The sequence below is a fragment of the Nansenia antarctica genome (assembly GCF_963989245.1).
Source record: "Nansenia antarctica genome assembly, chromosome: 9".
Lineage (NCBI taxonomy): Eukaryota > Metazoa > Chordata > Actinopteri > Argentiniformes > Microstomatidae > Nansenia > Nansenia antarctica.
The window spans coordinates 12,169,900-12,185,850 of record NC_137679.1 but is presented as its reverse complement, the minus strand read 5'-3'; the positions used below and the strand labels follow the sequence as shown (position 1 = coordinate 12,185,850).

Below are 15,951 nucleotides of genomic sequence, written 5' to 3'. Positions count from 1 at the left end.
ACTCACACCAATCATCATGAAGTGCTTCGAGAAACTAGTCCGGGCCCACATACTCACACGCCTCCCGCCCAACCTGGATCCATACCAGTTCGCCTACAGAGCCCACAGGTCCACAGAGGACGCCATAGCGACGACTCTCCACGCCACTCTATCCCACCTGGAGAGGGGAAACAGCTACGCGAGACTGCTCTTCGTGGACTTCAGCTCCGCCTTTAACACCATCCTTCCAGACAGGCTAGTGACCAAACTACTAGACCTGGGTCTATCACACTCTATATGTGCGTGGATCAAGGACTTCCTGACCGACCGCCCCCAGAGGGTGCGGGTGGGCCCCCACACCTCCACAGCCCTCAGCCTCAGCACTGGGTCACCCCAGGGCTGCGTGCTAAGCCCCATCCTCTACAACCTCTACACCCACGACTTCACCCCCATCCACGCCAGCAACTACATCGTAAAGTTTGCAGACGACACCACCGTGGTGGGATGTATCTCGGGGGGGGACGAGGCGGCGTACAGGGATGAGGTAGAGCAATTGAGCAAGCTGTGCAAGGTTAACAACCTGCTGCTAAACAAGTCAAAGACCCAGGAATTCATCGTAGACTTCAGGAGGAAAAAGTCTGAGATCCTGCCCCTGCTCATCGACGGAGAGAGCGTGGAGATAGTCTCAAACCTCAGATTCCTGGGACACAACATGCGGGATGACCTGGCCTGGAAGGACAACACTAAAGACACCATCAAGAGGGCACAACAGCGGCTATACACCCTGAGATGCCTCAAGAAACAACACAGCAAGAAGGAGATGCTGGTGGCCTTCTACCACGGCGCAGTGGAGAGTATCCTCACCTTCGGCATCTCCAACTGGTTCCACAGCTGCACGGCAGCGGAGAGAAGCGATCTACAGAGAGTCGTGAGAACAGCACAGAGGATCACCGGCGCCCCCCTCCCCTCTCTGGAGGAGCTGTACAAAACACGCTGTCTCAGGAGGGCCTCCAAGATCTCCAAGGACCCGACCCACCCTGGGCACGAACACTTTGTCAAGCTGCCCTCGAACAGGAGGTACAGGACCCCGGCCGCTAAGACAAACAGACTGAAGGACAGCTTCTACCACAGGGCCGTCAAGGCCCTGAACACAGAAAAGGCCTAAGTTCTGGGCCCAGGACAGTCCGGACGGATTGTATGGCAGCTAGTGCTGAGGCACAAACATGTACATTTTCAAGCCTGCAAACTGTGACACTTTAAAATAATGTGAAAAAATACTTTCTTGTGAAATATGACAACCCTAGTTGACTATCTGTGCAGTATAGTACAGTGGATTGTGTACATAGCCTCTATTGATGTAAACCAGCTCCTTACCTTCTTGTGATTTTATGCATCTATGCTTTTTCCAAAATGTGTTTCTTTTTCCTTTCCTAAACACCAGGGGAGCCTCCCCTCCTAAATTCCGTTGTTTGGTACCTGTACTGTAGCAATGACAAATAAAGTCTATCTATCTATAAATACACAGCATAAACTACTGTACCTAAGCAACAGAGCAACGTCGCCTTCCCCTTTTTGTCTAAAGTTAAACAAAGAAAAGCCTCCAGCAACGTGCGCAGGCCTAGTTGCTTAAACAAAGACAATACATAAATATCACTATGGTAGGATTGAATGTAACCAGCCCATGAGTCAGAGAGAAGAATGGATTCCTGGAATAGTGGACCTGCATGTCAACAAGACTAACTGCCATGTTACATGAAAAATAGTAGGGGTGTAAATCACCAGCTTCATCACGATACGATATTATATCGATTTGTTTGTATGACGATACAATGTTTGACGATATCACAATGTCAATCACGATACGATTTCGATTCGATTCAAGATCGATATGACGATATGATCGATATGACGCGATATCATGTTGTGTGCGTGTGTGTGTGTCTGTGTGTATAAGTTGTATCCCCTCCCCGACCCTACAATGCCCCCCCAAAAAACACACGTTAGCTGCTTTAGCTTAACTTCTGTTAGCATGCAGTGTTGTGAATATGTGTGTCTGTGCGGCTAGTTGGCCTGTAGCAGCCCAGTGGACGTGGAGGTAGATGTGTGTCCCTGTGGTGGGCTGTGAGGAACACACGGTGCTTGTTGTTTGTTTTATTCGCAAAGTTATTGTAGCTAACGTTAGCTAACTAAGCTAGGCAGGCTAGCGCAACGTGGGTTTGGAAGGACAGCTCAGAGCAGAGAGGAGAGGAGAGGTGGGGTTTGGGAGTCCGCGTTTGACTGGCTGACAGCGTCAGTAACATGTGGGCTGCCTGCATTCGTCAACTCGCTCTGAGAGCGCCGGAGCGCAACACTGGGTTCAACGTCAAGTCATTTGATTGGACAAGAGGCGTTCCGCGAGTGCTGATCAGATTTCCAGAGCGTGTTTGACGAACGCAGCCAGCGTCAGTCAACAGTTGAGTTTTCACAACCGAGCAGAGAGTGTAAACGTCTGCTAGTCGGCGCTGCACGGAAATGGTGACAGTCACGCAGAATGTGCCATTTCAAAATAAAGGTGTATCTTTAAGATGACGATATAGATCGATGTTTTTACATTGCGTCGATGTAATCAGATCGTTAGTCAATGAATCGATGCATCGATGTGAATCGATGTATCGTTACACCCCTAAAAAATAGTAGGCCCATAAAGTTTCCTGAAACTTAAACAAAAAAACATTCCAGAGTTGAACGGATGCCAACCCATTTTGAGGAAGTGGTATCTTGAGGACATGCATCATGCGGGCTAAACGCCTGGCTAACATCTCAATTTGAGCCCGGTCACAATGAAAGGCTCTTTCATTTCTGCTTTGTGCAGAGCACCGTTGGGAACAAAACACAGGCAAACAAAACACAAACAGCTGCTGTTGCCGCTGGTAACATGGTTGGATGCCTCTCTCCATATGCTTGTGATACAGTAGAGCCGGAGGCAGAACGAAGGGAAATTCAACCAAACATGACAATCACTCCTGTGTTCACGCCAAGCCAATATAGAATAGACAAGACTACTCTCGTCAAGAGATAGGCTCAGTGTTTCCTCTACATGCATTTATTGGTGGCGGGCCGCCACAAATGAATTTCCTCCGCCACGAATTGATTCAGTCCACATTTTTTTTTTTTTTTTAAATCTCAAAAAAAATAAAAATAAAATAAAACTGAACATTTTAGCTGATTAAAATATATCTGATCCTAGATCAGTGCTATAATGGATGTTGACTAAAAGTGCACCTAAATCCACGCCCATCTCTCTCTAACCGCTGATCCAAAATCAGATTAATGACATTCAGTTGACGACGTGACACAAGGGCTCCTGATTGGTCTAAATGTGAACTGTGGTATTATTGTTATTGTGTACAGGCCACCGTAGTGACATCAGGGGGGTATTCCATCAACATCGCTAAAGGGAAAATCCAGGTTTAGTCTGATAAATCTCGCGAGAGTTCTTAAAAATATCCAGGCATATTCTGATAGGTCTCGCGAGATTATCAAAAATAAGCCAGGATTTTCCTTTAGCGACGTTGATGGAATACCCCCCAGGTCAGGTGGGCAGGTTACGACGAGACAACAAGAGACCGGTATTGTAGAGCTTACAGAGCGAGTTAAAATAAAGACACTTACATTGAAATACAGAAGGACTCACGTGTATGTTTAATAGAATAACACGACATGGTGTCAGAAGTCCTGTAAGTGAGTGTTAAGAGTTAGATCGGCCGACAAGTGTCATTTGAGCTCGTGACGGTGAGAAGGGAGAAGAAAAAATGGATGCTAATGCTAACGCGGGAGCAGCTGCAGTCCAGAGAGCTTCTTCGAAAAATTAAACGAAAACAGCGACAGATGGATGGATTTTTCAAGAAAAAAGATGTCCCAGACACTTCAAACATTGCTGAAGCTAGCAGTGGCTATGAGCGACCCGAAACTGCATGGCTGGCAGGACCAAAGAAGCTAGGTGGTGGATCAGCTAACAGCGTTTATGGCGGGGTACCACCACCACCAGCTACAACTACAACTACAGCGGGAGAGCCATCAGCATCGGCTAGCTGTGTTGGTGTATCAGCAGACATTAGCAAGTCAAAAAACTATTCTTATGTGCCGTCACTTTAGCAACGACACAGGATTGTCAAGGGGAAAAGAAGGGGAGACGATTTTTTTATTGACAACGGAATTACATGCTGGAAAAACATGCAGCTAAAATTCAGGGAACATTTGGACCTTCAGAGACACACGGGAGAAGTACGGGAAAACAGGGCTGATGTGAGTGTCATCAAAGGTAAGAGTTTGTTTTCTTTAACTCAGCTGATACTCAGCTGTTTACCGAATGCTCCATCTGACTGTGATTTTACTTCTGTAATGTGGTGGGTTGACATAATTCACGCACGGAACTATAGGTCCGTCCGCAGTTGAGTGCGTAGTACCCAAGTTGTTTAGACTGTTCTATTTACTGCTTGAGTGTGTTGTTGACAATCGTTCATGTCCTTCATTAAACGTTTAGCTTTGTCATTTGATACGGCGCCTACGACTACCATCTCTCTGCACTACAGTAAACAGTTAATCAGTAACGTTAGCCGCTTTTGTGCTCATGTAGGCCTACTTCGTATTATATTATAGCTGATGATCTTTGTGTGTGTGTATGTGACTGTCAGTCACAAGTTTATATTCTGTATATTCATTATTATTTTTTTGGCCATCCTCTAGTTTTGGCTGAAATGAGGTCGTTGTTTTGAAAGGGAAAAAAAAAAAAAAAAAAACGCATGCGCGCGCGGTCAGGGCTATCCGCCACCATTGTACAAATTCCTGGAGGAAACACTGTAGGCTATATAGAATGACACAGAAACAAAGATCGATTAGAATTAGGCCTAGATAGTTTATAATTCACAATAGCGAGCCTAACCTTAAAGGTGTGGGTGTGGCTGTGGGTGTGTGTTTCTGGGTGTGTGTGAGGTAGTAGTATCTACTCACGGCTGGCAGAGTTTGACTAGAAACAGTTCGGTGGTTGCCGGGGGCAAATCGCGGATGTACAGGTTGGTTTTGCTGAGCCGGACATAGCCCCTGGTGCTGCTTTTGCTGCTGCTGCTCACCGTGCTGGGGCTGGCTGGGGCCATGGGGTAGGACTGCAGAGACACAAGAGGCGGTCATACACACTATCACACTCAAATCAGCCCTCCTAGAGACACGCGCATATGAACGCACAGACAGACACACACACACACACAAGCTTGGGTTTGGTGTTTACCAGCCTAAGATGTTTGTCTGAGGCGTGCATCTTTGTGTTACAGCGCCTTTGTGACCCTGGGTTTACAGTAAATCCATCAGCTACCAGTGTAGTGTCAAGTTTTAACGTGATCACTTTGTACACAGCACACCCCTTACAGCAGGGGTCGGCAATAGGCGGCCCGTGGGCCATTGCTGGCCCGTCACCAATAATATTTGGCCCAGCAGATTATTTTGAGAATCCACTTTTTTTTTTTTTACAATATCGGACCGACAGTCCCACACCACGCCTATAATGTCCGAATAGAGAATCGACCTCCACCTGAATAATGCGTATTGTACTTTTATTCATGTTGAGAGTGAATGACACAGGGACAGACAATCAGGCAGCGAAGCGCACTGACGCTGAACCATAATCAGTGACCCATAAGTAGGTGGACAAGGCGTGGTGCTGAAATAGCGTGTGTGGTTTGAAAAAAATAACATCAGCTCATTAAATCATTCAAACGTAATGTTTACGTATGTGACTGCAACACACATATGAACAGTAACAAAGCAAATTCTGTTTAATTTTCTGAAAAACATTGACAACAAAATCGGCGCAAAAGTGGTGGTAGGCCTATGCTCCTGAAACGACAGAGCAAACGCGCTATTAGGGATAATAAGTACAATGAGCCATAAGCCATTCATTTAAAATATACAAAATACAATTAGGTTGTTAAATACAATAACGACAGGCTTGGTACTCACGTAATGTGAAAAGTGGCATCTCCCATCGGTCAGTATTTGCTTGATATCTGGTGATATTGACGTCACTTTAATCCGCGGTTGTTTTGAAAACTAATAATATTCTTGATTTGATTATTGATAATAGTGATAACTTGAGTGTTTTCAAAGGGACATTTAGGCAGGTTTGTAATAACGGACACTGTATTTCAAATTAATTAGAGAGAGTCTCAACTATCGCAACTCTATAGTTTATGCACCGCCGCAACCTTCTTTCTACGATGCAACGAACTCCTGTAAGGGGTTCAGAGCTGTCTGGAGTTCCTCCTGGATTGACACAAAACTTTAGGAGATTTCTGGACTAATTTGACAGTCCCACTATGCTTTCATACTCAGTGATTACTAATTAATAAGACCATTATGATAACGACATGGATCCATGTTGAGATGTCCGCGAGACATGCAGAGATTGTTTGTTATTTGAAGGGTATACCGCCATCCGCAGGCAGTTTTTATTTTTATTTTTTATGCATCAATCGATTCCTCTCGTGCGTCTTTATCACATTCATTGACGAAAAGGACGACTCTCATGTATAGAAAGGGAACATTGTGAGCACGGAAAATGTGAGTCTCACAACGGCTTTACATTGATGAAACCAGGTAGGATGAACGCATAGTTCGCTGTCCATTCCTCTTTAAATTCCCTGTTTCCACCGTCAACTTTCCTCTTTAGACCTTTGGAGAGTGACATTATGTTTCTCTTGCTAGCAGGTTAAATGTTTAGCTAACTTCACCCGACACGCAAACAACCAATCCAATAATAATGTGACCTTGTCTGGGAGGAGGGGGGAATAATTATCTGAATAAAACTATGTTAAATAATTATTAGAATAAGTTAGGCTGCGATACATCGTCAGTCCACACATTTATTATTCAAAACTATGGAAAAGGGTGAAACTACGTTTCAACGTTGTTGAGAATCACAACACAAACTCGCTAGTCAAGCCTAATACTGCAACGTAATGGATTGGACTACTACCTAGTTAACTAGAACACTACTTTACATTCTTAGCAGGCTCACAAAACAAGCTGTGTTAGTTGACTAGCGATGTGTACATTTTTCGAAAGAAAAGTCAAAGTATTAGAACGTGTCACATTTTTTAAACAATCAATTACTTAAATTAGCCTTTGATTATGTTCTGGCCCGCCATCTAGTGGCTCAAAAAAATGTTGGCCCGAGGCCAAACCTAATTGCCGACCCCTGCCTTACAGCATCGTTTCTCAACGGGAGCGGTACCGCCCCCCAGGGGGCGTTCAGACAACATCGGGGGGCGCTGGAACAAATATTTTAAAAGGGGGGCGTTGAGGTGTTCTTGGGGGGCGGTGACGCATAAAGTATTTTTCTCATGAAAAACAGCTGTCAGCGGTGTTATTACGGGTACGTTCGTAAATGCACAAACGGTCAGTTCGCTCGGACAAACCGTCTTTTCAAAGGTAGTATGGGTAGATCGCATGGCATTGAACAAAACCCAAAAGGAGAAAAAAATAATAATAAGTTCGCCTATCATCCATCCTCACTATGGCTTTTGCCACTTGATTGACATACAGGTAAGCCAGTCTGCGATCTGATCTTTTCACCTAACACACGGTTCACCACGCATGCGCAGTCAACAGCGCCAACTACAAAATACTAAATACCGGCGAGACTAATTAACTAGTTAGCCTTCCAATTTCTACTATTTACTATTTAGTACTAAAGAAAGGGTATACAAATTAGTGGGGAAGCTGGACCAAGTAAGAAACCAATAACGTACAACTTCCATCCAGAATGGGAGGAGGACTTTTTTACACGATGTGATATTGGAAGTGCGTCAGTCTGATCTGCAAATCTACGATGGCTGTTTGGAAGAAGGGAAATGTGGCAAAAGAGTGAAAACGTACGGCTGTAACGATAGCTTCTTATCGCGTCAGTCACGTTCTTGTTAAACACAAGAAGAAAACAAAGACGGCGAAATTGTGAAAAAAGCGTTTCTCGAGGCTGCAGATTGCCTTTTCGATGACAGATCCACAGTGGCTGATGACCACCTTGCAGCCTGCCGAAAGCTCCCTGACTACTAGAGACTAGCTGCCTCCTCCCAGTGCCAGGTGTCCCACTAAGGTAGAGAAATGCATTTATTTCCTCCTTTCAAACTAGGGAACTACCTGTTTTGTATCTGGTTTACTTTTCTGTTTGTTGGATCAGTAATTGGCTATGGTACTGCAGACTGGCTGTCAGTGTGTGAGTGAGAGAAAGTGTGTGTGTGGGTGTGTGTGTGTGTGTGTGTGTGTGTGTGTGTGTGTGTGTGTGTGTGAGTGTGTGAGTGTGTGTGTGTGTGTGAGTGAGAATAGCAAAGAGGGAGGGTTTGTGATGGTCTTCTCCTGTGTGGCTGTGTGACAGAGAGAGAGAAAGTGTATTGTACTATGCAGGCTGGGAACTGTGTGTGTGTGTGTGTGTGTGTGTGTGTGTGTGTGTGTGTGTGTGTTTGTAGTACGTGCGTGTACGTTTGCGATGTTTAAACTAGACTGGTAGATCTTGGCAGACTGGCTACTTGAAAAGTAGATCTTGGTTCAAAAAAGTGTGGGCACCCCTGCCTTATACCATACCACCATACCAGAACATCACAGCAGGAACAACCTATCTCAAAAAAGCGATCGTATTGTAATAAACCAGTCCTGAAAGTTATCTGTCGCTTACCAATAATCTAACCTGGAGAAATCAGCTACGAATGTCCCTTCCCCTCGCAGGTTCATCACAGTATATTACATAAATGTATTACTGTTAAGTGTTGTTGTGGATGTTATCCCTAGTGCCATTCTGAGGTTAGCATTGCGATGTGTTCGTCTTAACCTTTACAAACTAAAATATACGATCGCTTTTTGTGATATGTTGCTCCTCTGATGTCCTGGAAACGAACACATAAGCACTCCGAAGCAGCGTCTTTTGTTGCTATAGGAAACCACTACTCTGCTTGCGATTGATCAGCTGTCAGCAGTGTTATTACGGGTACGTTCGTAAATGCACGAACGGTCAGTTCGCTCGGGCAAAACCGTGTTTTCAGTCAGAGCACCCATCTCTGAGCGCTCCCAGAGCGCAGAGCTCTGAACTTTGTTATGTTTTGATATGAGAAATTCGAACTAAGTGGTCAGTTTATGAAAATAATACCATAGAATACTAAATAAAATATTAAAATAACAGCCCCCTAGCGTTTGCCGCCATATTGTGACACCACCCCCCCCCCCCAAAGTCCAATCAAAAATGAATAAATATTAGCATCATAAAACAGCAATTTGGCGAAATGCAACACCAGCACACTTAAAAAACAAACAATGTTAGTTGTAATATACAGTTTTGTAGCCTACTGTTTGTTCTGCACCGGACATGTGTGAAATCGCTGCTGTGTTATTGTTGTTCTGTGATATAACACAGAATATTAGTCAGCATTAATATTCAGGGAAGAAAATAAGCCTACTTTTTTTTGATGGGGGGCGGTAAGAGACCTGGATAATGGACAGGGGGGCGCTGGCCCAAAAAAGGTTGAGAACCACTGCCTTACAGTAATGTTAATACAGACAAGAAACAACATGTTATCATGATGTTCTTCATGATTTAACTCAAGGTGAATGCCTCCACTTCAGAGATAAGACCCACAGCACAGTCAACGAGGCTTAACTTCATAGGCTATCATGTATCTACTTTCTCACACGCAAACCACGGCATTGCATCCCACCTCGAGTTGAAATTAAGCAAGCTAGGTTTTTTAAGCAACATAGTGTTTGCTATGAACCAAAACCCTTGTGTATCTGCCAACGCTAGGCTACATAGCCTACATTCATTATCTGCCACCGCTACGCTATGTTCATTCTCCTGAGAATTCTTCGTTTACATTGTCCTGGGCAGGCCATCGCTAGGCTATTCCATATGTTCGACTGGTGTAGAAATTCCCCATCTGGTCTTGGCGATACCAAAACATGTGTCGTCTGTTTACAGGGCTTAAAGTGAGAAAAAATCCTGTGCCTGAAACTTTTTCTTGGGGAGGGGGGGTCACAGTTTGAGATATTGGGAGAGCGGGTACAGAAGACAGCTTCTTGTCTCAATGTTTAAATGCATTAATACTATTTTATAGTCAATACAAAATATATGTCTCAATGTTAAAATGCATTAATACTTTAAATGAATGTGCAACAATACTATGTGCAATATGACAACCCTTGTGTACATAAGGTTCAGATATAGGAAAAGTTAGGATATTTATAGCATAGCATAGAGTACAGCACAGTGTTTTATTGTATAGTATAGTAGTATAGTAGATAGTGTACCTAGCCTTTATTTATGTAAACCAGCTCTTTTCCCTTTTTTATTTTACCCTTGGCCCTCGTGTTTTTAGTCTTTTTCCAAGCACCAGGGGAGCCCCCCATCCTAAATTTCGTTGTATGGTACCTGTACTGTATTAATGACAATAAGTGCCTTGCTCAAGAGCATATGCAGCACCCTCATGAGGCGGGGATCTTAACCAAGGCAAGGCACTTAACCCCTAATTGCTCCAGGGGAGCTGACTATTGCTGACCCTGTGCCTAGAGCAAAAAATACCAAATTCCAACAATTGATTGACAAGTTGATTGCATGGCAAATAAAACATTCATTCTTCTTCTAACAAGGTCAGAACTTGAACCGACATCAGCCACTATTAATACTACACATTTATGCAATGATGAAATAATTACCTTCAAAATGGATATGTGAGACATCGTTCAAACCTCCAACAGCTTGGCCAACTGCAAGTTAAAACAAAGAACATCGCACGTGGCTGTGTTACATATCATTGAAACTTGCTTTATGAGCTAGCTTCCACAACACAGCAACAAACTCAGCTTGGTGTGTTCTTCACATCTATAAGCTATATAATAACGGTTAAAATAGTTAGTTATAGTCGTGCATTTGATGATTTTGCTCAATCAAATAAGCACCTGCGGTTAGCCTGCTTAGCTAATGACTTCACGAGAAACGCAGTCTGGTAATACACTAATATGGTAAACGGAGATTTTCTTGGCTAATTATAATTTCAGCTAGCAGATATTCGCTTGCACATGCCTTTGAATCGTGATAGCTAAGCAATTTCACTCGTTTTGTACCTTCTTAACTCATTGACTGGCAAAGACGCCATTTGAAAAACCAGATACTTTATTTTTCTGTTTTGGTAGTCTGTCCAATGTCACACTTGCCCTTCTCCACCGGCACTAGTTTTGGATCTAGCTTGCTGTACATTATTTTGATGATAAATTGTAGATAGCTAGCTATAACATCTTCATGAGTCATCTACGTTTCTACATCTCCGTCGAATACTACACAGCAGAGTTTGACGCTTGAGTTTTTACAACGCGCAACTGCCAGAAAAACATACCGGCATATACAGTAAATCGATATTGTCGAAACCTATATATATATATATATATATATATATATATATATACACACACACACACACACACACATACATAACCATACAGGCTTAAATACTGATTAACAGTTCATCACTGTAACCCCCTCCCCCCCCCTACGCAAAACGTGTCCACCGCGTGTACTGATAATGGCCATGTCCGGACAGCCCACCTGGGGGTCAGGGGGGTTGAATAGCTGTAGAATGTAGATTGGTTTCACGGCTACATTATCGTCATAGTGCAGCATTTGGAATATATTTTATACATAACTAGCTAGATTTGATAGCTTGGTAGCTAACAATCAATTATAGCGCGTTTTCCGAATGCGGACATTTGATTAGCTAGCATCTAATTGTAAAGAGTCCGAATTGTCCAACTACCGAATAAGTCCACTTGACGAACTGTTTTACCTATAACATACATAACTAGTTATGTTTAATGACCTATATGTAATATATGACCTATATTTAATGACCGTATACCAGCCGTCAATGACGAAAGGTCTAATGAATAGCAACTAAGCTAACGAAATGCTAACGCTGACACAGCTAGTTCAATGACAGTGCACACACCGTTTAAAGCAAGATTAATTCAATAACATAATTGCAGCACGTGAGATATTAACACATTAATATGTACATTGATAAGATGAAAATGTCTTCCATACATTGTGGAAGGCTTTCGGCGGTAAGGTGACCAAATTTCTCAGATGCAATCTCTCGTCGGTCTGGGCGGTGGGCATGCGAACAGGTTGATGGTCGGAGAGAAAGAAAGACTCCGACGTCTCTGACCTGGAGTGTCTAGGACCGGGCGGGAAGGAGTCACGTGAGAGGAAACAGGACCCGTGCAATTTGCACTTCTGAAAACAATTAAACTCTTATCATTGAAAATGTGAGATAGTTCAATAGTTTACAAAAACATTTAAGTTTGCCCATATACATGCACCTTAATTCATGGATACCTATATTACCGGTATATCTTGTATTTTTATTAATTGCTGTGCAACACATTGTCTCTGAATATTTATCTGAAAATAGCAGCTATGGAGTCCATAAGGAGCCTATCATTTACTGTGTCTTTTAGCTCAACTTCATACTTTGATTATTTATTTATTTTTCAGTAAACTGTTTCGGAACTACTTGACTGTGCTACTTAATGAGTCAATTGCGTAGTCAGTGGCAGGTGTGAGAGATGAGTCAGTGGTGGCTTGCCTCAGGCATGAATCTAACCACCACAAATCAAACAACCAACCGAACTGATCTTGAATGCTTGCTCATTTTTTTAGCCTTGATTGGCTACGAGTAGTTGACAGAGTGCAGCAGCTTGCACTGGGCCTGGTCTTCAAGATACGCTACACCACAAAGACACCCAAGTACCTGTCAACATACTTCCAAAAAGTGAACAACGTCCACACATACAATACCAGAGGAAGCTCCACGAACCACGTTGAACCGCGTTGCACCACAAACAAGGGGTTAAACTCGTTTGCAAACTATGCAGTAAAAATGTGGAACGCCCTTCCTATAATCTTAAAGGAGTGCAAAACACTGCCCACCTTCAAAACCACTCTCAAAAAACATTTACAGGAGGCTGCAATCCGTAACTGGACCCTCTAAATCAAAAATCAGATTAAAAGACCAGAACTTCCCACTGTACATACTTTGTGTTTTGTCCCCCGCCCCCACCTGTGGTGTATGTCCCCACCTGTCCTACCCGCTGTACATACCTAATGTTTTGTTGTATTGTTCTTCCCATGATGGATGTATATTTATCTTGTAGATAGTACTAGTTATTTGTCTGTATTATCTTGTAGATAGTACTAGTTTTTTTTTGTCTGTCTTACATGTAACGATGAATTGAGAATCAAGGACCCCAATTGAAATAAGCCAGTGGCTTTCTTGGGTTTTTATCCTGTTAGTTGACCTTGTATGTAATATGTACTTTCATGTACCTACTTCTGCAAATCTTCTAATAAAGTTTTCAATCAATCAATCAATCAAGCCGCACAAGTCCATCTCCTTACAGTGTGTCTTGTCTTTGTTCTCCTCAGGCTACCGTGGAAGAGACGAAGAAGTGTTCTCCAGAGGTTCCATCTTTGAGATATTACCTTATCAATGAATGGTCATGATTGATTTGTGGAAAGCATAACTTGATTTGTTGACGAGGTGGCCCAGCCACTCTTGCATTGTTTGGGGAGAACCCTGAAATGAGCTGTCCTCTGATTTCTGCTTCCCTGGTTGACAGGAGAGATGGGCTCCTGCCCTATTTGTGTGCAAGGCTTACTTACCGTACTTAAACATGGTTTTCTTGCCGTCTTATTGAGACCTGTTTCCCACATCAGGCTCCCGGGATGGTGAGGGAGGAGACGGTGATGCTGATGGTCAGTATGTTCATACCTGATGGCCATGGGCTCTAAATATTGCAAACTTTCTCTTCTACTGTAAACCGTCTCTCCTGGGTGGTCTAGCTAAGCAGGAGTTTCGGAGTATCTAAGGCCTCCCTAAGACCTTCTAGGGTGACCTGTGCCTCCCCTCCCTCCTTAGCACCTCCAAGGGTGACCTATGTGCCCCCCACCCCCTCTGAAGAGGACTCTGATGTCTTCGCTCAGTTTGAAACGGGCATCAACTTTGACAAGTATGACAACATCCTGGTGGATGTCAGTGGCAGCAACCCCCCCAAAGCCATCCTGGTGAGTTCCTTCCTGGTGTCTTCATGTTGCCTCAGTTGATGACTTTCACCACCTGATGATTTTTTTTAACCAATTTTCACAAATTGTCTTGAATGGTTTACATTTGCTTGTTTGTCTGTGAATTGTTGTATGATCTGAAGGTCAATTGAGAGAGAAAAAATCTGAATAAAAATCTGAGGAAAACATTTCCAAATAAAAGTCAGAATAAAAGTCAGAAAAATTACATTTCTGAAAAAAAGTCCAGTATGTGCTGGATGGTGGAGTATTGGTTCAGCGCATCCCATGGACATGTGGATCCACATACAAGGACATCTGCAAGCTGTACAGTGAGTATGTCACAAGGAAGTATGGAGAGGCAGTTGTACCTCCAGACAGCTCCAGATGGGCTCAAGGCTCTGCTGGGGAGATGTGGGAACAGATACCACATCAGGGCTGCTGGAGAAGGTGGAGGGGATGGTGCAGAAGAACGGAGGAGAGTGCTACACCAACAAATTGTTGAGAGGGGCAAAAGCGGTCATACAAAGGAAGATGGAGGCAGAGGCTGTCCCAAGGCAGATGGATCAGCCACAGATGGACCATTCCTCAGAGTCTCTCGTCTCTAACTTCCGTCAATGGATGAAAGCTGCCCTCTCTCCTGAGGTCCTAGAAGAAGTGAAGATGTGGGTGAAGGCAATATTGGCTGGGGCAGCTATGGGGGCAGCGTTTGGGGTGGGCGGTGTGGCTGTAGCAGGTTTAGTCATGTGTGAGGTGGGGGGCCTGGGGACTGCAGCAGCAGCAGCCATGGGAGGGATAGCAGGAGCTATGATAGGGCCCGAGGGGTTGCATGATGCCGGTCCAACAGGTAAACACAAGTGGCAGTAATTAGACCAATAGCAGATTGAGGGACTCTTTTTTTTTATTTAAAACATTTGTTTTTCTGATTTTATCCCCTTTTTTTTTTTTTTTTTTTTTCGCCCAATTTGGTATCCAATTGAACCCAACCTAGCATCCAATTATCCCCTGCCTATTGCGTAGGATCCGCCGCACGACCCCGTGGCCGGCAGCCCCAGAGGAGATCGCCAGGCAGACTAGCTGACTGGCTCCTCGAGCCCAGCAACGTTATTCCGGCACCCCGGGGGCGGTGTTGCGCGACGGATCCTTGTCCGGAAATAGTCCTATACCGCCCTCGGGAGCGGCCGCTCAATATGCCGCTCCCTGTGTGCCTCGGCCATATCCGGGTCTGGCGAGACCGGGATTCGATCCCAGTCCCCGGTGAGGGACTCTTAACAGTAGAAGGGGCTTCAACTGTAGATCAGGGAGTTGTGGCTGTAGCTTCAGAATCGTTTTTTTCTTCCGTTGTAGCAATGACAAATTCTCCATTCAAATGAAGAGAGGCTCTGGGTGGAATTCCTATATTTCGTTTGTCTATAAATGTTTTATTTTATTTTATTTTATTTTGATACGGTTCATGTGTGTCAGCCCTTCTGGGATTCTTATCTCACTTTTATGTTTCTTGTCGTTGCACCTGTATTGTATATGTGTGTGTGCAAATAAAGACGAATAACAAATCTGACTGGATTCTATTTTCTTGCATCTTGATCATTAATAGTAATGGCTCAAGGCTCTGTCCTGCTGCCAGGCCTTCCCCAGAGTCTACAGACTCTGACTTAAGTAGGTGGATCAAGTGTGCTCTCTCCCCTGAGGTCCTGAGTGGAGTGATCCCATGGGCGGCAGGGTTACTACTGGGTGTAGTGGTAGGGGCAGCTGCTGGGGCATGTGTGGCTGGATTAACAAGGATGTCAATGACAACTTGTATGGCTGTGGGGGGGATAGGATTAGGACTTTTGGGAGGGAGCATTGGT

The 15,951-nt window shown here is 44.1% G+C and overlaps 1 protein-coding gene across 1 annotated transcript in view; it reads right to left on the bottom strand.

The window, feature by feature from the left end:
- The window catches only part of LOC308165331 (putative ATP-dependent RNA helicase TDRD12), a gene marked incomplete at both ends in the record, with an annotated part of 45,641 nt that extends 40,369 nt beyond the window's left edge, over positions 1-5,272 (bottom strand). Inside the window, 2 exons of the mRNA XM_080539489.1 lie at positions 4,969-5,120; positions 5,243-5,272. Of these exons, the coding sequence (XP_080395615.1) occupies positions 4,969-5,120; positions 5,243-5,272 (182 nt within the window). The remainder of the gene's footprint in view (positions 1-4,968; positions 5,121-5,242) is intronic.
- Between the last annotated feature and the right edge of the window lie 10,679 nt (positions 5,273-15,951).